At 43.2% G+C, this 24,263-nt stretch overlaps 1 protein-coding gene across 1 annotated transcript in view; it reads right to left on the minus strand.

Annotated features, from left to right (window-relative positions):
• Positions 1–7,176: 7,176 nt before the first annotated feature.
• LOC125295934 (protein unc-13 homolog A-like) overlaps positions 7,177–24,263 on the minus strand; it is a 76,734-nt gene continuing 59,647 nt past the window's right edge. Inside the window, 10 exon segments of the mRNA XM_048245552.1 lie at positions 7,177–11,062; positions 12,668–12,824; positions 13,010–13,102; positions 14,769–14,825; positions 15,097–15,244; positions 16,434–16,514; positions 17,056–17,112; positions 19,964–19,969; positions 22,326–22,449; positions 22,583–22,732. Of these exon segments, the coding sequence (XP_048101509.1) occupies positions 10,771–11,062; positions 12,668–12,824; positions 13,010–13,102; positions 14,769–14,825; positions 15,097–15,244; positions 16,434–16,514; positions 17,056–17,112; positions 19,964–19,969; positions 22,326–22,449; positions 22,583–22,732 (1,165 nt within the window). The 3' untranslated portion in view covers positions 7,177–10,770.

Consider the following 24,263-nt stretch of genomic DNA (forward strand, 5'->3'; position numbering starts at 1 on the left):
CTCTCTCTCTCTCTCTCTCTCGTGTCCCCACTAATAACGGCGAGGTGGTACCGGGTCCCCGGGATACTGGGGATCGCCTAGCATCATGACGCGTAACAGGAGCTGTTGGGACACCACAACTGTGGTTGCATTGACATTTCAACCTTGGGATTGCTGCCCATCTGACTGGCCATTTACCATCAGCAGCTTGTCATTTAATTGGCATTTTGTTGGTTGATGGTTTGTATTAGTGGGGAAGTCTGACTCGTTGAGTCTGGTAGTTGTAGACAGTTACTACTTAGATCACTCAGATCCTGAACGGCAGAGTGAAAAGGATGTGCTATTGTTTTTCCTCTCTGACTTGTTGAAGCTTTTTTGGGGAGCACTGCTACACTCCAACTGACATAGAGAAGTTTAGGTCCTTCCCATACAGTTTCTTATTCTAATTGTTGACATTATTATTGAGATGGCTATTATGATTGCGACTGCTGTTGTTGATGGTGATTCACTCTCCAGACGAGGCCAGAATTGTCCTGGGTCTTGGAGAGAACCCCCAGTCTTCCACCTCCTCCACTAAAGCTCTTGTCCTCCAGCTAGATTGAGACAGCCCCCCACCCAATCCCTCAGATCTCTTGCTCTGTGCTGGCCTATTCCCATGTGGTTACTGGTCCTTTTTGCTGTGTCTCATTCGGCCTTGAAGTGGTCTTCGTCCAGGGTGGCGTATTGGCATATCATTCAGTGTGAAGCCTGCGTCCGAATAAGCGGTTCTCTGTAGACAACCCACCCCCCACCCCGTTCCTAGAAGTAATTTTCCTTGTTTGTATGCTTATATGACAGACCATGATTGACATTCAGACACTAACATATGGAGACATACTTTGTTCAAAAGGGCTTCCACGTCTTCTTCAGGCGCAAGCCTCTCAGTGGTCACTAAATGATGTACATACATAAATTACACTAACCCCCCCCCTCCCATCACACACACACACACACGCACATACAGTTTATATGGCAGCTAGGTCACACAGGGCTTCCAGGTGTGTGTGTGTGTGTGTGTGTTTTGTGTGTGTGTGTGTTTTTGTGTTTTCTCCCCTCCTGGTCCTGCGTGTGTTGTGTAGTGTACTGTTTGGGTCATCTGCCATGTAGTTATTCTGGGCACTGGACCTGAGGCTGGCTGGCTGGCTGGTTGGCTGGCTAGTCATAGGTGTGTTCTGTTAGAGAGCTTCAGCTGTTGCCAAGCCTGTGAAGGTTTTTGGGCATGCCCAGTCCCTGGCACTTTGGGATGTCTTCAGGACGGGGCTTGTGATGTCATCTTTGAGCGCCGGTCCCCCGGCCTGGCACGGACCACCGTCTCCATGGGAGCGCATTGCTTTGGGAGCCCTTTGTCCTGATGTGTGAGGGGATTGATTTTGTGCGTCCTCTCTGATGAATGGGTTGGGGGTTTTGTGTTATTGGGGTAAAGGCTGCCCCCTAATGGTTACAAAGTGCAGTGCCCCCTCGTCTGCCTCTGACTCACTTTCCTGCCTCTTTCTTTCTTTCTTTCTTTCTTTTTTTTTTTTTTTTGTTTGTTGCTTTCAATTTTACTTTATGCGAAACCAAAAGTAATTTCAATAATAAGGGTTCAGGCTTGGGTGTTGAATGAGAGGTGTGTGTGTGTGTGTGTGTGTGTGTGTGTGTGTGTGTGTGTGTGGGGTTGTAGTGGGTGGGAGGGGATCAATGGTCTGCCCTGAACACAATCATTTGGACTTAATTTTGTGCTGTGTGTTTAATTTTTAATTGTTGGTTTTTCTTAACCTTCCCAAGCTTAAGAAGTGCTTGACGCTGAAAGTGTAGGTTTTTAAACACATGTACCATTCTTTGTAAGTGATCTTTCTGCATGTCTTGAAAGCCAACCGGCGCTAACAAATACTTTTTCTACAAAAAAGTGAGAACTACTTTAAAGAGGAAAAAAAGACAACTTTTTACATATTTTTATTTTTTCAGTTGATTCCTGGAACCCATAACTCTCCCCTCTATATAATGTGACCATTTTATTACTTCAACTTAAGTCTTTATTTTCCATAGTTCTGTTGTTTTCCTCTGTATAACATATAGGCAATTTATAACAAAATGGAGAAAATTATTGAAGAAAAAAAATTAAAATTGAAATATATTTTATTTGAAAGTTTATGGACCTTTTTAAAAGCGCTAAGCCAGAACAGTTGTGTACACACAAGCTTATGATGTGCGCTAACTCGACGGTTATGAGAAATGTATTAAGAGTTTTATTTTTATGCTTCTTTAATAAAATCTAGTTTGTTTTTATTTACTTTTTACATTTTTTTGTTTACTTTGTTTTTGTAACGCAAAGCGATAACCTCCTGTGTCATGGTCCATTGAAATCTCAGCGCTTAGGCCTACACCTCCCTCCATCTTAGGCCACCAATACACACTCGCAGAAAAGGTACAGGTGTTTGTGTGTGTGTGTGTAAGCGCGAGCGTGTAAAATATTAAGGGGGGTATCGTGAGCAGACGCACACAAACATTACACACACGCCCCATTGTCTCCGGAATAGCTTTTCCGGATCTCCCGCTATGTGAAGATATGTAATGGTGACTTCAGAGCCAATATCTGACTGTCCTAAGAGTTTTTTTTTTAGTTTTTTTAAAAAATTTTTTTTTTTGGAGCAAAGTTTCCAAACCGCATGTCCAGGGTACTTAGAAGGTGATGAGATGAGAACCGGGGCAAGTTGTTAAGTGCAGTGCCCCACCCCTCCTGCTCTGGAAAAATCTAGAAGTCGGGTTCTACAGCCTTAGAACCAGACAGAAACAGTACGTCCTCAGTTTTTCCACTAAATATTTCTCTCAATTTCCACTCTCTCTTACATTGATATATGAATGTCTTGAATGGAAAGACTTTTATGACATATTATTTTTTACTTTATGTTTCATAATATCATTTTTTTTTTTTACATTTGCTGACATGAGAGTAGAGTATTATGTTTGGGGATATATTTAATGTATATGTATATTTAATTATTATTAATTTTTTGCACATAATATATCTTTAAATTATTTCCCTCCGGAAGAGAAGGGGAGATAAAACTAATGTGATTACCGACCAAAATATATTACCAGTTAGATTACACTATTAAATACCCTTCCGATTATTACTATTATTATTATTAGATTACAAATCAGGGTTTAACATAAAGAGTTTAAATGAATTGTAATGTAATGATAAGAACACTCCCTCTCCCCAGTCCAGTTTTCTCCATGTGTTCATACTACAGGCAAAGCGACAAAAGCACCTGGAGTATCTGCCAGCCAAAACACACTGTATGCAAACCCAAGTTTATCAGTAGGGTTGAGATGCAGTGCTTTCCTGTAGTATTTCATCCATTTTTTTTATATATGTCTTTATTTTTTCCTAAAGAGACCGAGAGTGTAATTGAAGGCTGTCCCTTAAAAAAAGAAAATGCTGGGAAAACTGGTTAAGAAATTTAAAGATTGCTTTTGCTGCAGTCTGCCATGTAATTTCTATGGGCGACAGTGACGTAGTTCCCTCTGTAACCTTCAGAGGGAGCTAAAGGTTGTTCAAAGTGGACCCTGCAGGGCGTGTCCTGTTTTCCCTAGTGTCCTTGTGCGGCAGGGTTAGACCGGGACAGGATGTGTTTTTATTAGTTTGGGTTTTTTTGGCAGGGGAGGAACTTAAGTGAATGATTTTATTTTTGAAAGCATAGTCATAAGGATGGAAATCTTATTCAAATTATTTTTTATTTTTATTTGAATACTTAAGGAGTTACATAAATTGCATAAATGTGTGAAATATTTGTGTTTTGGATACATGTTCTTTTTTCATATATATATATATATATATATATATATATATATATATATATATATATATATATATATATATATATATATTTCCTCTTTTTATTTCATAATTAGTTTTGATCAATTTTATGGTAAGTTTTCTTTTAATTGTTTTTTAGATGCAAAAAATCTCAATTGTTACCAAACAGAACTGTAGTCTTATTCATTTTTTTATTTTTTTGTTTTTCCCACCGCTGGTATTGTCTTGTTGAAAGTTCAGTGTAAAACAGTGACAAATCTTGTTGGTCATTTTGTTTTGCCTTGAAGCTCAGGCGTTCATCCACAGACATGGTACATATAGCCTGTATGCATTCTTTATACACATATTTGACTTTGCTCAATGTAGATTTACTGATATTTTGGAGCCATTCTTATGGGGTAAGCAGATGTGTGCGTCATCCATTTTGTGTAGCCTATTTATTTTGCATTGGTCATGTTTCGCCTCCAGAGGAGAAGGTGTTGAAGAATCTCATATGTGCTTGCTTATTTTTGGGATGATACTTTTTACATGTAAGGTTACTCTAATATTTTTGGAATATTTTCAAGGTCTATTTCGCCTCCTTTCCCACCCCCCCCCCACCCCGCCCTGATTTCATACATAAGACTGTTGTTTTTATGTACTATCGCATATTTTCAGACAAAATTAAAAGTGTTTTTGAATATTGAATCTGCCTGGTGTGTATAGTTTGTGTTTGTGCTATGCAGCCTACATATCAATAGCAGTCACTGTCTAGGTACACATTCATTATGAAGAAATGTGCACTTGCTTATGAAAATGCTTCATATTTCATAAGCAGTGCAGTAAGACTTTTCCTTTCCTTTCCTTTTAGCAGTAGTCTAGCCCTGAATGCCTTGTTATTGGCAAGTTCAAGACAAATCAATACAGTTTTGCATTGACACTTCTTGCCCGTTACCCAAAGAAATATTCCAGACTTTTGCCAGAGTTGTCTGGAAACTGAATATATTTTCTTTAAGGCCTTTAGGCTACTTTTTGTAGTTTTGAGACATGTTGGGCTTTTGACTGGCTTTTGACCTTGACCATGCATTGTTGACTTTTGTTGTGCATGTTTTCCCGTAAGCGAAATATCTAGGCCTTTGCCACTCAAATTTCTGGTCCAGGTTAATAAAACAGGATTTAAAATGTCACACTTTTTCCAGACCTGTGTAAGCACCCTGAGCCATTCTGCTTCCTCAGCTCACCTGTTTTGACATTTGTTGTTATTATTACAGTGCATGAAAATGCACTGAACTGTTTGTTCTCCCTGGGCTTTTTCTTCTACTTCCAACGCGTTTAATGCAGAAACTTCATTCAAACTGCGTTGCGTGGGTCTTACTTAGGACATGTGGGCTTTGTATTTTTCATCTTTGTAACTTTTATACTTTTTAAACTATTAATTAAAAACTATTCAAAATTTCCCCAAAGGCTTAACATTGGGCTGATGACATCACAATAGGGCCATTAAGCAATTAGAATCCTGGGCCAGATGGCCAGGCCACCTGCACCAACTTTTAATTTCTCAGGCTTTAAGCAGAGACGGTTGATAAAGCGAGACGATTCATAAGAGGGTAAATTCTGGCACGCTGTGACGTGGGGTTTGAAGCTGTTACGCCCATTTAGGAGTCTAGCGGGAGGTCCAGTGTCTATGTATTTTCTCGGAATATGACCAATTAGCCCTACATTCAACGATGTAAGTTATGAACCCATTTTCTACAAGCCACATGTCTCCGTAACATTCTGACATTGAAATTGTATTTTCCAACGAAACAAATAAACACAAAAATAGATTTTTTCGTGATCTGTCACTGTCTCCTCAAAGCTCTGGTGCACAGCCACCTGTTCTCGGAGGCTCTAGAGTCAAAGACGTAACATATTTTTTGCTAGAACTAGTAGACTGTAAAATAGTATACAAAATTATATTTATGTTATTATTGCTTATTTAGAGAATTTTTTTATGTTTTGACACGCCTATTTAGGAGTCCGGAACTATTGCCATTTTGTTCCATTGGTGAATCGTCTTATGATTCATCTTAGTTAACTATAGAATCTTTGCTTTAAGCATACAATCTCATTCTCTTAAGACTACAGATCCTGTTCCACTGCTTCCTCTGTCCACAACTGTTTCAAAATAAAAGTCCTCACCACAATAATTCACTGTTAAACAATTTAACCATTTAAACTATCCAATTATTTAAAACTGTTCAGCCATTCCAACTACATTAAACCACCACCTACCTAGCAACCAACATAGCAACCACCTCAAATACCCTAGCAACAACCTAGCAACCACTTCCACAGTTACATCCTAGCAACCAATATAGCAACCAATGAGTTTAACCTAGCAACCAGCATAGCAACCACCACAACTAACCTAGCAACAGCCTAGCAACCACCTCAAGTACCCTAGCAACAGCCTAGCAACCATGTAAAATACCCTAGCAACAGCCTAGCAACCACTTCCACAGTTACAACCTAGCAACCAATATAGCAACCAATGAGTTTAACCTAGCAACCAGCATAGCAACAACCACAACTAACCTAGCAACAGCCTAGCAACCACCTCAAGTACCCTAGCAACAGTATAGCAAGTACCATAACTACCCTAGCAACAGCCTAGCAACCACCTCAAGTACCCTAGCAACAGCCTAGCAACCAAGGTAAGTAACATGGTTAGCATAGCTAGCATAATTACCATAGTTAGCATAACTGCTAGAAAACATTAGCCGAGTTAGCAAACTAATACTGTTAGAACAGTTAACTTGTTTACAGTGTTAACATAATTAGCCAATTAGCACATCATCTGTTTTAACAATATACCAATATATTCGCACCATATGTTTTGCATTTTCATGCACAGGTAATTCCCTGGAATTACGTTTTCTAGTTGTTTTTGTTGTCAAGCATGGTTATAGGCCTGTCATAAACATGCATTTCTAACAACACCAGGAAACAACAATGTTCCTCTGAAATGTATGCACCTTATTGAAGGGGAAAAAAACACCAGTCAGAGAAATTATTAAAGGACATACAGGTATTATATCTGTATAGACTGACTATCTGTTGCTGTATGCTGCTGAGACCTTGAATTTCCCCTGGGGATCAATAAAGTATCTATCTATCTATCTATCTGGAAGGTATTCATAGTAAATGGTTTGGTGAAGAAACGGTAAGTTCACTAAGTAAGTGGTAAACCATCTAAAAGAACCCCATGCCTTATGAATTATATTAGGAGATGAACCTCTAACTCTGAGTTTACTTACCCAGATTTGTCACTAAGCCATGTATTTTTAGAACCCCTCTGAGATTCTGAAGGACCAGGCAGCACAGGGTCTTGGGTTCAGATATTTTTTTAATTATTTTATTTTATTATTAATAGGAAGCAATGCAGCAGACACCCATCCTCATTCCGTGATAGGAATAATCATAACGAGAATTAAAAAACTTAGAAACATCCTCAGTATAAAAAGATCCTCTCATGCAATCCTCTATATCTGCGCTACATTCAGAAACAAATGCTGAACGTGAAGTCACAAGCGGGGAGAAAAAAAGTCACCTCTGGGGCAAGTCCAACAGGTAACAGGAGTCGCTGAACTCAAAGCTAAAGGTGAAAAGAAAGACCAAGCAATCATTGGGTAGTTGGCAGGTAACATCACAGACGCGTGCTGGCACTGAAGTGGAATTCCCATCATGCACTTAGGTCTATTCACAAGGTGGGCAACGCTGAGTTGTCATGGTGACATTTCTGCGTGCATGCATGCATGCATTTATGTGTTGTCCGTGCCCATTTTGTGCTTGAGCGTGTGTGTATATGTGTGTGCGTGTACGTGATGGGTGTTAGAATACTGTCTCTATGTTAAAGCCAGGGAAATTTCACCGAGACAGTTTCAAGTCTACCCCAACATGAAGGCCTATACTACTCACTGCAGGAGTGACATTCCGGTGCCGTGGATATTTGGTAGTCTTCCAGGAGGACAGGTCAACCCCAAGGCTGCCCCAGAGTCGCCTGCCCCCAAGTTAGTTAACAGTTCCAACTCTGTCGAGACAACACATTCTAGAAGGCATTCTAGAATCAGTAAACACTCTAGAATGTCTGCAAGACTCAGCAGTAACTATACCGACAAAGGTTTGTGGAATTTGCACTATTCCTAAAAATTCCACTTATTTTTTTTTTTATAAATATATATATTGGCGAGTTTGTTTCCAAAACGCTATATCCTCCATTTTCATAAATAATGTTTTAAAATGTTGTTTTCCAGGTAATTTCAGTAGAACTGTAATTGGGTTATTTCTATTTGATTTATCTTTACTTAATCAAAACAACACAACAGCAAATTAAACAACATGTTAAATAACATACACAATTAAATAACATGACTTATTAATGTTTTAAAAAAAATGGATATATAGCGTTTTGGAACCAAACTCTTCATAATGTGTGTATATATTTTTTTTTTATTATTGTGCTAATTTCATCACTATTTATATTGCACTGTAAACATTTGAAGACCGTTGAAGAGATCATGACAGGACAGTAGACAGTTGGGGTATCTTCAACAGAACACATCACTCCTAGGACAAGGTGACGACTGGCTGTCCACTGGACAGAGACATCTTAGAGAAGACGAGCTCAAACATCCTCGTCATCCTGCTGGTCCTCCTGCACCAAAACCTCAGCCGACTGGGCAGCGGAACTGGGCCAGAACATAGCCAGGCCTGCACCAGATCGAGGCTGGATCCACTCTAGGGTTGACCATAATCTGAGGCCTCACTCGCTTACGCTCCCATCAATCAACAGTATGGGACTCTTTCTGTACCCAAGCAAAGGCTCTGATCAGTATTGCTTTAAGACTCTGTGGAAAACAAGATGATAAACAACAAATCCAACTGAAGAAGACCAGACTTCACTACACATCAGCAGGCAGAGTGGGCTAGCATATGGCTAATTGGGAAATGTGTGTGTGTGTGTGTGTGTGTGAGTGCGCAAGAATGTATATATTGCCTAACCAGGAGTCACACACAATTGCATATACCTGAGCACATAGTGAGATCATGCGATCTTTATGTCATGCACAGCTATTGGCTTCCTCTATGGTCAGGTCGTCCATCTGCTGAGTGCTGCTGTCTCACTGATGGGCCCAAAGTCTGATGGGCCGGGGGTATTGGGTGGTTTCTGGGTGGGGGAGGGGGGTAAAACTCCCAGGCTTGGGGCTGAGCTGGGGACGGGTCCAGGGCCAGAGCACTGCACACTGGCTCTCTCTCTGTGTCTTTCTCTTCTCTTCCCAGCAGTGACCCTTGTGTTCTTTGTGATATCCTCAAAAAGGTAACATTCTGCCATAAATTCATGAGAAGAATTCAATCTGTAACAGGACTTTGGCAACAGGCGTGGACTGTTCTTCAGCCTGATCCCATGACTGGCCTTCCGCATTGAGTACTCCTCCTCATCCTCCTCCTCCTCATTCTCCTACACCTCCTTCTACAGTGTCCAGAGCATCAGTGACCCTCACCCTGCTGCGTCAGTCTCTGTTGCAAAGCAGTGCCATGGAACTGGACACAATCAGCATTTATCTATGGGCTGTTCTTTACCCACAGACCAAGACACAAACACAAAGAAGCGATCAAACAAACAAACAAACAAACAACCAGGTGTAGTAAACAGGCCAGTAGCAGTAAACAGTGTGAGTGAGGGAGCATCTCTCCACCAGGCTGGATCTCTCAGAGCACGCAGAAGCACAGCATGCTGACACACAACACAGAGCCTGCAGCTGAGGGAGGCACCTACAGAGAGAGAGTGTGTGTGTGTGTGTGTGTGTGTGTGTGTGTGTGTGTGTGTGTGTCTGTACAAGAACAAGAGATTTAGTAGAGATATAATAAAGTGTGTGTGTGTATGTGTCATGAGGAAGCAAACCAGCAGGTGAAAAAAGACACAATGTTGAAGGACATTAATTAACAGAGAAGAACAGCACAGAGAGAACACACACACACACACACACAAACACAGACAAGAGAGAACACACAGGATGTGGCAAGGCTGTGGCTATACCATAGAACATGCAAAAAAAAAGGCCAAGTACATTTTCTGTCAAAATAAAAGTCCCACCCCTAGGGTTCTTTTTCAGGAAGTGGTTTGAGAGTTCAGTATATGTGTGTGTGTCCAGAGGGTGGGGAATCGGGGCAGTGGCAGGAGCGGGTGTGTTTCTGTGCTTGAGGCAGAGCAGTCCGAAGCAGGAGGGTCCAGAGGGCAGAGGGGCGGTAGTGTGCGGGGAGCCAGAGTGCTGGGCCGTCCACAGTGCTCAGGAGAGAGAGAGACACACACTCATTGCTAGTTACATTTCAGTGCCAGACAGCAAGCTGAGTGGCACCCCAGTTATTAACATATTATTATTATTAGCAGATGTTAATAGCTGGAGAGTGGCTTGTATTTATTAAATAATTATTAATTCTTTATCAATGTTTGTTGTTAACTCATAATGGTAGTAGCCCTGTGATTAAAAGAAGTCAAAGAATAAAGAAAACAAATAAATCTATTTATAAAATACAGGGATTAAAGTATTGCCATGGCAACCCATTCTCAACTGAGATGGTGCACTGACTTACTGAGCTGAGCTCCACTGGTGTGTGTGTGCGTAGCGCGTGTCCATGTGTGAATGTGTGTGTGTGTGTGAGAGAGATAGAGAATGCATCCACGTGTGTATTGCACATATTCTCGAATGTTGCCAGGGGCAACCCCTAGAGGTCACCAGGGGCAGATATGACCTTTTGAGCCCTCTTGTCCTGTCCCACCCCCGACCCCAACAGAACCCAGTGGTGTGGAATCAGGGGTAACGTAAGGTGCGGGGAGTTCGGGGGTGGCATCAAGAAAGGTCAAAGGTCATTGGGCCGTCCATCAGGTGATGGGCATGGCTGGGGGGTCTTGTTGCTGTGGCGACGGTTGCCCCTTAGCTGGCGCGTCCCTCCTCGGCAGAGCGCTGGTCAGACTTGAGCTTGACGAACTCCTTGGCAACCTCGTCGTTGTTTCGCTGCGAGAGGATGCGTAGCACGGTGAGGCCGGTCTCGTCCATGTGCACACGCTTGCCCAGCGGCAGCCAGCAGGTGGCGCTGCCGCGTGACGAAAGCTCCCTCAGCTGCAGCACGGTCATGCCCACTGTACGGTCCTCCCGCGCAAAGCAGTAGTCCTTCACCGCCACCTGCATCTCATAGTCTTCCGGGCCCAGCTCTGTACCCAGGGTACTGCAGACGGAGGGGAGGGGGGGAGAGAGAGAGAAAAACAAAGGGGAAGAGGGAGGGAGAGAGAGAGATGCAGGTGTCACATTGCATATCCTCATGTAGACCCTGCAGTAGCACATTCAATTCCCTTCAATTCAGTTTGATCTCTATAGCAGTGATTCTTAAACTAGGGGTCGCGACCCCAAATGGGGTCGCCAAAAACTTCCCTGGGGTCGCCAATTATTTTCTGTATTCAGTCTGAAATTATTATTAGGTAAAACAAAGGAAAATAATATTGGCCTTTTCTGCCTTTTTCTTCTCTTTAAGAGAAGAGAGAGAAATGTTTTTGTCTTTCAACGAGATCTGGTTCAGCCTATGGGCTACTGGTCCGCTGATAGAAACAATATAACTATCTGCTCCCACTATGCAAACTCAACTTGTTCCCGCTGTTTTAAGTGAAACAAAACAAAAGACACAGGTAGCCTACTAGCCAAAATGGACAGGTGGCTGCTTAAAAAATTGAACAAAAGCTCGGAAGTGCCATTTACCAGTGCGTCTACTCCTCCGTGATGGGATGGGATGTCAGAAGTCTACAGACCGGTGAGAATAAAAAAGAACAAACGGCGCGTCGGCTTTATCAGAAAGAATTTCTGAAATATGCATTCACTTGCCAAGTTAAAGATAACCTCGACCACCCACAATGTGTGATTTGTGGCGATGTTCTGGCAAATGAGAGCTTAAAACTTGTCAAAATGAAACGACTTCTCAAAATACAGATGTCGGCTCAGCACCGTGGAGGAAAATCTCTGTGTTGCCGTATGCAGCATTCCTCCTAGAATTAACTTGCTATGTTCATGGAAGCATGCCCACCCTTCCCATTGAAATTGTTAAAGATAGTAAACCAGGAAAGGGAAATAAAAATATATTGTTATTGTTATCGCCATAAATACAATTAATGTAACGTTGTAGGCCTAATGCTGCATGTGTATGTGTGTGTCTTGTGCTTGTGTCGCGTGGCGCTACGCATAAGCGCTCTGATCTGATATGGCGGCAGCCTACACTTGTGTAATCGTGATTGTTTGGTTTTCTCGGTTCTTGTTCATATGGAGTAGATAAAACAAATGACTTTGCTTTCTAGTTTTTGCTTGATTTAGTTGTTAACTTTTGAGGGGGGTATTTGAGTAAGGACTTAGAATGGGTTTGGGGAAAGTGGGGTCGCCAGACCTCGCCATACTTTTTTGTGGGGTCGCCAGACAAAAAGTTTAAGAACCACTGCTCTATAGCACTGTAACATATAAATATGTCTCAAGGACTTTACAGATGCCCAAGAAGTCAGACATACCGCATGACATTTGGGCCTGGCTCTGTCACAAACTAGCAGTCACATCCATTACTGCCACAGCACAAACATTATGGACTGGATACAATAGCAGACAGCAAGCTACCAAGCGCCCTCTTAAGGCATGACACTGAACAACCACCACCGAAACTGAACTTGCCTACTTTATGTATTATTCTATTGCAGCCTAGCCTACTATTGCTTTATTTACTTATGATCACTTTGGATGACTGCATATGTCAGATGATGTCCTTGTTGCCATGAGGACACAGTACATTGTAGAAACTTACAACTGGTAGGTTTCAGCGAACTTGGGCGACCAGCTGTTGTTCTTGGACTTGGTGGCAAACTTGCGCTTCTTATCGCTCAGGTGAGGACCAATGATGTAGACCTCAACGAATGGACGGAACGGACGGGTCTGCCAGCGCAGGTCATTGGCTGACACCACTGTCAATCACAGACAAGGAGAGGAAGAAGCCAATGAGATATAAAGACATTAGTGATTAATCATTTACATATGTGTGTATACACTAGATGGTTTGTAAAACAATTGTAATGTAAACAAATATAAAGACAGAGGTTGCACATATATATGTATACACACACGCACACACACACACACACACACACACCTTTGATGTTGATCTTGTTGGCTCCATTTCCTGGGTCGGTGAAGAGCTCTACATTCATGCAGACTTCTCCAACCTGGTCATCCACTCCTGAGGCTGCAGAGAACATACGGACACATTGTCAGATAGACACACACACACACAGCAAACACCTAACACACACACACACACACACACACAATATCCATTTACTCCATCCAAAGAATGGACATTAATCCCTGGTTCTAAAAATTTGTAAAACCTCAGGAATTGAGTGTCTATATGCTCTTCTCATGTCTGTGGATATCAACAGTAAAGTTCCTTTGAGATCTTAAGGCGTTTGTCCCCAAACTGAGTTCCTGAGTGCACTGCGCCTGCAGGAGTTAGCACTATTCACAAGGGGGCAGTGTGGAGCCAGAGAGCATTTTTTGCAGGGCCCTGTGTGGCCACTCCCTAAGAGACCACTACAGGCAGGAAACACTGAGCTCATTTCCCTAACAACTGGTCACCGTGGGTGCTGTCCCGTGGGGTCAGATGTGACGTGGAGGCTCTGTGGGGAGAGTTGGCAGAGTGGGGAGTGATGGCAGTCACCTGGAATTGTGCAGAAGTACAGCACAAGACGGTGGGGCTGGACACACACACACACAGTTTTAACCCTTGGAACCAGACAAGAAAACACAGCAGCATCCAAGCTGGTGTTACACAGCCAGAATCATATGTGTGTGTGTGTGTATGTGTGTGGTGGGGGGGATTTAATCATGAGATGCTCCTTTCAGATACGTGGTGACTTGAGGCTGGGGAGAGGTGTGGCTTTCATCCCTGCCAGCATCCAGACAGAACCAGAGGTGCAGAGGTGGACAGGTGGATGGATGGGTGGATGGATGGATGGATGGATGGAGGAGGGATATATGAGGAGCAGAGGTAAGTCCATTTCCAGATTAAAGGGTTTTAGATGGATGAGTGTGCTATAGAACGCTAGAGAAAACAGCCAATCTTATAAAACTGGGCAGTAAAGTACCTTTTATGGGGGGCTGCTAGCTTACACACGCAGACCTCTGAGACACACACACACACACACACACACACACTGTCCTACAGGAGGTGCTTCCCCAGACCTGCAGTGTGAGTGTGTGTGTATGTGTGTGTGAAGTGGTTTTCTAATCTAATGAGAGGGTGCCAGGCAGGTTGCCAGGGGTAGCATCCTCCCCTCAATGACCTGCTCAACGGAAGCAGACATCGCATAATGAACGATCATTCTCATAAAACACGCTGTTGGCCCAGGCAACCGTGCTCAGACCAGTGAGAGGGCCAGACGCCAGCGGAAGCAGGAAGCGTCCACCTTGATCCACACACTCACTGCAGAGATCAAAGACGTTTGTCCAGGGCCTCAGACCACAGCCACAGGACGACTCTCCAGGTGACTAGAGACTGTCAAGACACCCAGATCACTGATAGCCCTTTCCCACCGACAGAGAACCGGTTCCGTTCCTGTTCGCAAACCAACATTTGAACTGTTCGGAGCGTTTCGACCAAACAAAAACCAGTTCAGAACATGGTAGGAACTGGAACCAAAAAATAGATGTTTTTCCTGTGAACCAGAGTGGGCGTGTCATTGTAGCGTTCAGAGGAGAAGGCTAAAAGCATGACACAGCCAGCACCCACTCCATTTGTGCATATACCCTGTGTGTGTGTGTGTGTGTGTGTGTGTGTGTGTGTGTGTGTGTGTGTGTGTGTGTGTGTGTGTGCCCTGTGTGTTACTGGTGTAGAATCAGTTGTAGCTCACCTTTCTCTGGTAAAGTCTCCTCGTTGGCTGTGTACCTTTTACCTTTACCTCCATGGACTGGAGAGGGAGGGAGAGAAACACTCATTAGGGTGTTCAATATAAGTGGAGAAATAGAGGGCTCATGAATTTATATTTTCCTATCAAATACTGCAGCCCCTAACAGATTTAACAGATAAACTGTTTTTCCTGTTTTGCTTTGGCAACACTGTACCAACAGTCATGCTAATAAAACAAAACTGAACTGAATTGAGAGAGAGAAAGAGAGAGAAAGAGAGAGAGAGAGAGAGAGAGAGGTGGTACAGAGGTGAACAGAGGGAGGGCTAGCTACCCTGAGTGTGCTGCGACTGGATGAACTTGCGGATGAGCTTGTCGGTGGCCTGCGTGTAGAGGGACAGGGCGTAGCGCAGAGACTGCAGGTCAGGGCTCTTCTCCAGGAAGGTCTTCTTCAGACCCACTCCACCCGCATGGAAGTATTGCTGCACAGGAGGGAAACAAGCACACACGCTGCCACCAAAAGCAAACCACTACTCCAATGACCTCGCACATTTCTCTGTTCGTTTATCTTTCAAATAGTAGATCTGTCCATTTCTCAATGAATGCAGAGACCACATAGTTCTCATGGGTGTCTACAAACGCATATACACAAACACAGACTTCCTCCTGGGGACTGCAGTGTGCTTCATATATATACTCATATATATATATATATATATATATATACTGACTATTGCTATTCATTGTAACGAATGCATCAGTAGGGATGCCATCTTGCCGCGGGGATCCACTCCTCTTTAATGCATTAGTGTCAATCTAGGCAAAGATCTAACGAAAATAAAATCACCATAAATTGTCAAAATCTCAAGCAATTTTCTAGTTTTTTGGGTTGTTCCAACTGACAGACATGTGTTTATGGTCGAGTCCAGAGAAAACTAAGCTTTTGACAATAATAAATATAAACTTACCCGTCTAGCTCCATAGACTCCCATTCATTCTGCACTAACTCGCGGCCGCCCTTAGAGGAACTATGGGTGAACTGCAACCAGGTTCGATACAATGGAAGCGAACATGCTCTTCGTAGACAGGCTCTGGCTGAGCCTACATAGCCTACGTCTCGTCTCGTTGACTTAGGTTTTAATATCACCAGAAGTTGCTGTTAGATCTGTAGAACATTTACTTCCGTGCTTTAACATAGTCTGATACTACATAGGCCAGTCATTACTTTTATAATCATGGGGCAACAACGCTTTGGGCAAACGAGATGTAGCTTAATTCACAAATGTTTCAACAACGAAACCGAGTTTGCCATCATTGTGAGAAGTCGCCAAATTTGACGCTAGTCGCTAGATAAGGGTTTCTATCGCTGGGGATGGCCAAACGTCGCTAAATCGGTAATACTGACAACATGGGAAAACTGGTTTAGAACTTCAGATCCCCGATCCAAGATGGCGGCGGTGTTGACGCATGCTGAGAAGCAGATATCTAGTTAGTATATATATATCTATGAGTTTGCTTAAAGTGAAACTGAATACATAATAAATAATAAATCAAATGTTTTGTTAGGTGAAGGTGATACTGTAGAAAAAAAACGACATGACATGTTTCTTTGTTTGCTTGGTTGTTTGCTTGTACACTTGTCTAGTGCATTTCTTAATGTTGATGTTGTACCTTGATAGTGTCCAGGGCGAGCTCGATGACCGCACACTGTTTGGGTGACAGGGCTTTGGCCTCCTCTCGTCCCATGTGCTCCTGTATCATTCACACACACACACACACACACACACACACACACACACACACACACACACACACACACACACACACACACACACACACACACACACACACACAGTAACAGAGAGTCCACATCAGCAACAGAATTAAATAAATGTCCACAAAAACATCTGTATAATATGAGAGTAGCAGAATAGTGAAACAAGCCCTATGAAACTCTACGGACCCCACTGAGCAGTGCTAGTGTCTGTGTGTGTATGGACAGCTCTGCTGTGCTCCAAGGGACACCACTGAACTCACAGACTGTCTCACAGATTAGTGTTAGACTCACAACGGCAGCAGCCATGTCTTACAGAGAGTAATACTGTTCTTGGTGTTACTGTTGTTACTGTTGTTGTTTGTTACAACCCGTAAGAAAGCGAGTGACAGTAGAGGCCTTTCAAAGAGCAGACCAGAGCTCCTTCAGCTGTATCCACACGACAACACAGAAGAGAACACAGCCCCAGTCTGGCCCCAGTCAGTGAAGAGAGTGTTATAAACTGCAGTGGATCCTCACCTTGAGTTTGGAGAGCTGACCCAGCTCCTTGGCAGCATTAAAGATGAGTTGTGTGCCCTGTGAGGAAGAGAGAGAGAAGAGAGAAAGAGAGAAAAGAGAGAGAGAGAGAGAGAGAGAGAGAGAGAGATAATTGATTGGTGTTATTGATCAGCATTTGTTAATTCTATGCTAAAGTCCAGGGGCATGATGAGAATATTGTTGTGGGTTAGATTTGGGGGAAAACTGCTTGTGGAGACTTTTAGCTTCCAGCTTGTCAGCGTTGACTGACTGATGCCTACTGGCTCTGCCCTAAACTACTGCAGCGGAACCAAAACTCGCAGCCAGCTGCCAAGGATGACCCTCTTCCTCTCACTTCTGTTCTCATCTGCTGGCTGCGCCTCTGCTACCTCAGAGCTCCAGTGGTCAGCATCCATGACCTGCCTGTTAGCCATCGGCCTGAACCTTCTAGCCACAGCGCTCATAGCTTCAGCAGAGGTCAGGGGTCAGGACTAGGGCAGGGATGGAGTATCATATTATTATAGTTTCTCACTGCAGGGGGTGGGGTGAGGTCAGACAGGAAGGATGTGCTGCTGAGTGAGGAAGAGGAAGAGGAGGAAGAGGAAGGAGATTGTGAGAAGGAAAAGGGAAAGAGGATTGCATAACACTGCACACAGTCTTCTGGAGGGGGACTGCTGAGCAGGTATCAGGACAGAGGGACAGACAGACACACACACTGACGAAGAAACACTCACATAGACAGAGAGATAAGTTGCTGTGAGGGTGTGCAAAAAGACAGACAGACAGCTTTGAGAGACGGACAGACAGACAGCTTTGTGGTTGGTTGCTGTGTACAGGGAGAAGAAAAAAACAGAAAGACAGACAGACAGTTCAGAGGTAGGTGTTACATCCCTGTGTGTGTTTTGTGCCAGTTTCTGTTTTGTTCTGTGTTTGCTGTTTCCTGATTTGTTTCAGACCGTCCCGTGGGTGATTGACGCGTGAACACTGACCCATGCGGTTACCGTCGCTCCTGCCTTCCCTCAGAGTTAGACTGGGAGGAAGACTGATCACCAGGGGCTGCTTTTGAGTCCTTTTGAGTGTTTTGACTTGGTTTTGCAGCCTTAGTTTCTGATTCTTCTTTTTGTTATCATTCTATGTTTTGTAAATAAATACTTTAAATTTACCCTTTGTGGTTGTTTCATTAGAGACTTTATAATGAGGAGCACTCAAAGAATCCTCCGTAGAAATGTGTGGGATAATGTGTGGGATTAGTTCCAGTGGCGTTTCCTCCTGAAACACAGTACTACACTCCCATCGTCTCCAAGTGGCATCCAGCCCGAGTTGGAATCCTTATCACTAAAGCAATGTGTAAAAAAAAAAGATGATCAACCAATCAAATTAGGTATAATTACAGTCACTGTCAAACTGTGATCCGTCAGCACCTTCCAAAGGGAAGCCATCCTCCTCGTCTATCCCTTCCAGTCCATCAGTCGTTTAGTTAGGTGCAATTTTGAGTTTTGTTGAGATTAGATCACATTAGCAAGTGCCACTGTGGACAGTAGAGATTTGGAATTGTTAGTAGGCCTACAAAAGGATTTTAGTAAACTACTGCTTCAACAACAACAACAATTAAATCTGATGGCAGACCAATGACAATTCTGGATGTTTGTATAGAGAGGGTTTTTAGGACTTTCAAGGGAGGGAGAGAGAGCCCGTGTGTGTTGCTGTTACGATTGGCAGTAGCCAGGGGGGATTTTCCAAGTATATGGTTTAGTGACAAACCTGGGTTAGTTAACTTAGAGTAAGTGGTAAACCTCCTAATAGAAGAGCTGTATGGCTTCATTCTCCAAACAAAACAATGCCATAGAGCTCTTGTTGTAGGAGGTTTCCCACTTACTCTGAGTTAACTTACCCAGGTTTGTCATAAACCACGTACTTGGAATACCCCCCAGGCTGCATTGTTATTCTACATTGTCGTGGCATTGTGTGTTACATAGCCTAGATTTCTATGCCTATGCATAGGGGTAATGTAGTGGTGGTCGAGTATGCAGTTGTGTGGAGGACGTCCTCCAGCAGCCAATGTGTGAGGGAGGGGAGACAGCGTGTGTTGCTGTTACAAGTGTCCCTTGTCCAGTTTATTTTACATGGCCTGTAGGTTAGGCTACAGTATGTTGTGCCGCTATACATTGCACAAAATGTACCCCCACCCCCCTGAAATAAATAAATAAATAAATAAACATTTGTCACTTGTCACTTGGCTTCCTGGGACATTTTCCCTACGCCTCGCCACTGGTTCTTAACGCCAATATGGTAGTTGTCCACACATATCTCGCCCCTTCCAGTAATGTAAGTAACCAACTTACGGAAACGGAATGATTGACAATATAAATAACTGCCGTTGGAAGCCGAGTGGTGGGACTTGCCTATAAGGACTTTGGTTTTAATGCCATCTCAAACCTTTTTGCTCATGTTCCGTACCCCTAGCACAGGACATGACAGTAGGTTACTAGGGCATTCCGAGAGAGAAATACAGACATAAACACAGATACACAGACAGACAGACACACAGACTGTTCTGAGGTAGGAAGCTGTGCAGACAAAAGAAGATAGACAGACAGACAGACAGACAGACAGTCAGCTGTGAGGGTAAAGGAGGTTGTCTCGGGTTGGTCCAGGGGGAGTCATGCTGGTGCTGCTGGAGGAGAGAAACGAGGGATACAGGGAGACGTGTGAGGAGGACAGAGAAGAGGAGGATAGGAATGGAGTGAACAGGATACGAGGTCATCGCAGGAAATGAGGTCAGGAGTGAGGTGGGCAAGCACACATATACACACTCACTCTCTCTATCACACACACACACACACACACACACACACACACACACACACACACACACACACACACACACACACACACAGGGTGATGTACTTACAATCATCTGTGGAGAATGATGAGTAGGTGACAGTAGAGATGTATAAGAAACAGAGAGAATAGCAGGTTAGAGAGAAATGGATTAGAAAAAGAACATTCATTCTACAACTGCAATTCCCACTTTCCTGTAAAAGAGAAAACTGTGCACATCTCAGGGGAACTGAACATCAACTAAATCTGTTCTTCCTCAAGTTGAATTCAATCAAATTCTGATAAAATTGCACTCTTGTTCTTTGGTTCCAGCAGGGTTCTGGTTGGCCACAGGTCCTGTCACTCAGCTTGCAGCCCTGCTCTATGCTTTGGGTGGGTGCAATGCATGTTCTCAATGAGCAAGAGCCTGTGGCGCGAGTGATGAGAGAGAGAGAGAGAGAGTAGGGTCATCACTGCAGACCTGCCAACCTTGAAGAAATGTTTTGAGTAGCAACTCAAGCCGAGAAAAAAAAATGCTCACGTTGGCCTTCATGCATGCAGCCAAAAACAATTTGGATAGCGACCCATCTTTAATGTTGCATGTCTATCTACATTTTATCCAAGGTGTTCCTGAAAATGCAAACTGAATCTTTTAGCTTTACCTTTTTGACAATCTGTTTTAGAGCTTAATAATCCTGACCTATGAAAAACACTTTTGTTGATGGGGACTGATGTGGATATGTTGTCCATTTTAGTATCTCTATTCAATTGTGTCTGGTCTATTATTACATCTTTTCAATCTATTATCATTAGATATTTCTTTTTAAAGAAATGCATCTATCCCTCATGTTGGAGCCGTTTTGATATTTATGCTTGTAAAATCATTTGAATTATTAATATTGATAAAATGCCAATGACATTAGGATAATAATTTATGTTCATGAAATATGGTTAATAATTATGGTGAATATGGTTTAAATGTACGCAATTCTAAGTGTTAAATCTGTCTGGCCAATTGAAAGTGACGTCTGGCCGTCTGATTGACGGATACCTTTTACAGGGCTGGGACACCTTTGGCCAGGTAGAGCGGAAGTGGCAAACAACTTTTCAACCGTGTGAATGGGATAGAGGCTTTTGTTTGTACTTTTAAAAGGTGAATAAATAAACTACTCTATATTCTAAGACGTGTGTTGTCCGGAGTTATCCGCACTCAGAAGTGGCTGCCGAAAAGCTGCCATAACATGTCATACTATGCCAACATAATTAATTCACCTGAATATAGGCTACAGTAGATAGAGGCTTATGGACATCTGCTGTTGTCAGTGTGCAGGCTAGCCCTTAAGGCATCCTTAACAAGATTTGCTCTCGGGGTCCCCCTCTGGTTGAGGAGCGCAATAATAAACAAACTCAATATGCGTCTTTTGCAACAAAGTATGAACATGATTCCGATATAATATAAAGGGAATGCACGACGGCAGGCTGTAGAAAAAGATCTCCGAATTCCTGTTTTTTAAATACATTCAATGTTCAATTCTTACCTACTGACTAATGCAAATTACTGATTGCTTTGTTCTTTCAGATGGCGGTGTCTTTCTGCCATCTGTGAGGCTGCAATGATTACAATATCACAACTAAAGGGGCAGGTCTCAACAATAGCTGAGCGATATCTGTCTGGAAGCCCAATATTTGGTCTCGCTATTTTCATGCTAATAATCAAGAAGAAATTATCTATATGCTCCAAAGAAAAACAAATCATCTCTGAGCAGCTCAAAATATTTAGCCTAGGCCCACTTCCAGACTCATGTTAATGGCTACATTTGGCCTAGCTTGGAAAGATCTGCGCTCTCTGAGAGCCTTTCATCAGTACCATCAGCAACACATGGAAAAATATAATGCTAACTGAAATAAGTAGTGAACAAGTAATAACTTTCCATCAAACTATTAGGCCTAGGTGAATTCACAATCGTACTCAGTGGAGATTTTTTAGTTTTGCAAAACGGCAGCTTGGGGAATGTGAATTTGGGAGTGAACACAAGCTCACCTCATCAAGTCTTTCATTTAACTCACCGTTGGTTGAAGAAAAAAAAAAGAGGCCAATCACTATGCCCTATCTGTCATTCTCACTTCTCGCTTTCTCGTATGAAATAGATCTGCGGGAGATTTTAATTCACACGCTCCAGGGAGCTTTCCGGAGAAGTTGGATGTTTGCTAGTTTTTGCCTAGTTTTAAGTAAAACAAATCAAACCGGTGTACTTTGATGTGACAATGCGTGGTTGCTACGCAAAATGCGTACAGGTTGGCAGGTCTGTCACTGTGTTCTTCACATGAGATCAAAGTGTTTGGATAGTACAGTATTACCGTGTGTGTGTATCTGTGTGTGTGTGTGTGTGTGTGTGTGTATCTGTGTGTGTGTGTGTGTGTGTGTGTGTATCTGTGTGTGTGTGTGCTCTCACCGTTTGGTCAGTGAGTTGGGGCAGCACGACGGTTTTCTCCATGGTGTTCATGACCAACTTCCACAGCTCCTTAAGGACTCTCTTCAGTACTGTCTTTTCACAAATCTTAGCAAACAGAGACAGACTGACACACACACACACACACACACACACACACACACACACACACACACACACACAAATAAACGCATTAGTCATCACTGATGTACATGCATGTACTTCCAGTGTGTGAGTGTGTGTGCCTGTGTAACTCTTACTTGCTGTCCAGGAAGTCCATGATGGGCTGGAGCACGTTGTCTGCATCTGTGGCAATGCTGCCGTTGCCATTGGCAGGGACATTGGTGCCCTTCACCTGGCTCAGGATGTCTCCCATCTCACGCACCTTCTCCTCGATGTGGGGCTGGAAACTACACACACGACACACGTCACACACGAGGCTGTAGCTGACCTAGAGACTAATATGAAACCCGCCTGAGATTATATCCTGAGACTAGCCTGAAACTAGCATGCTCCATAGTCCTACCATAGTCTCTCATGCTAGTGTCATTCTAGTGATTTTTTTTTCGGGGGTTAAACATGTTTAACATGTTTCATACAAGTGTTTTAACACTCAATAACAGTTGATGTGTTGTGTTAATCCCCAACAATTTGACACTAGCTAGTTCTGGAGTAGGCCGCTTGCTTGCGACAGTGGCTGCGCAGTCGGCACCCGCTTCCTTATGTGGGTTTTGGGTTGACAAAATGGTTGAAATTGAAAATAAGTGATCGTGTATGTGTAGGGTGTATTTCATACACAATCTGCCAACCTGGGAGATGTCAGACTCACATAAAAAATGAATGTATCAGTGATTTTAAAATGAAGTTTGATGGCCATGCAAATTACGTGAGTTTTTCCGAGAGAAATAACAAAACGAGAGGGTGCCGGGAGATGACCTTGAAATACGAGAAAACCGGGAAAAACAGGAGTGTTGACACTGCAATAGATTAAACCAGAGGGCCCAGAGCTGCCAACTCTCACACATTGAGAGTGAGATTCATTCATTTGATTGGCTCCACACGCTCTTACACCAATCAATGCGTGAGGGTTGTCAGCTCTGACTGAGAGGTACTGACGCAACAGCAATGGGGAGTAAGAAGTCACGTGAATTCCTGCATGATGTGCATTTAAAACTGTGTTAAACTCTAAAAAGTTGCTGAGCTAGCGACAGAGCAATCACCCCTAGCCCTACCCATGTAACTAGCATGTAAAAAGCGTGTAACTAGCCTGAGACTATGAGACTAGTCTGAGACTAGCCAGAGACTAGCATTAAACTAGCATGAGGCTAGCAAGAAACTAGCATCATGGTACTAGCATCATGGTACTAACACGCAAAAGTAGCATGAGACTAGCAAGAGGCATGGCATGGGGCTAGAGTGATACTAATGAGAGACTAGCATGAGACTAGCGAGATATTAGCGTAAGACCAATGAGAGACTAGCGTGAGACTAGCGAGAGACTAGCTTGAGACTAATGAGAGACTATGATAAGACTAGACAATTACTAATGAGAGACTAGCAAGAGACTAGTGTGAGACTACCATGACACTAGCGTGAGACTAGCAAGAGACTAGCGAGAGACTAGTGAGAGACTAGCGAGAGACTAATGAGAGACTAACGTGAGACTAATGAGAGACTAGCAAGAGACTAAGGAGAGACTAGCGTGACACTAATCCGTAAAACTAGTATGAGGTTAGCAAGAGACTAGCATGAGGCTAGAGTGAGACTAGCGTGAGACTGGCGTGAGACTAATGAGAGACTAGCAAGAGACTAATGAGAGACTAGTGAGAGACTAGCATGAGACTAGCTTGAGACTAATGAGAGACTAGTGAGAGACTGAGAGACTAGCTTGATGCTGGCGTGAGACTAGTATGAGATTATTTCGCTGCAGACTGTCTGTGT

This window comes from Alosa alosa, chromosome 1, assembly GCF_017589495.1.
Source record: "Alosa alosa isolate M-15738 ecotype Scorff River chromosome 1, AALO_Geno_1.1, whole genome shotgun sequence".
Taxonomy (NCBI): Eukaryota; Metazoa; Chordata; class Actinopteri; order Clupeiformes; family Clupeidae; genus Alosa; species Alosa alosa.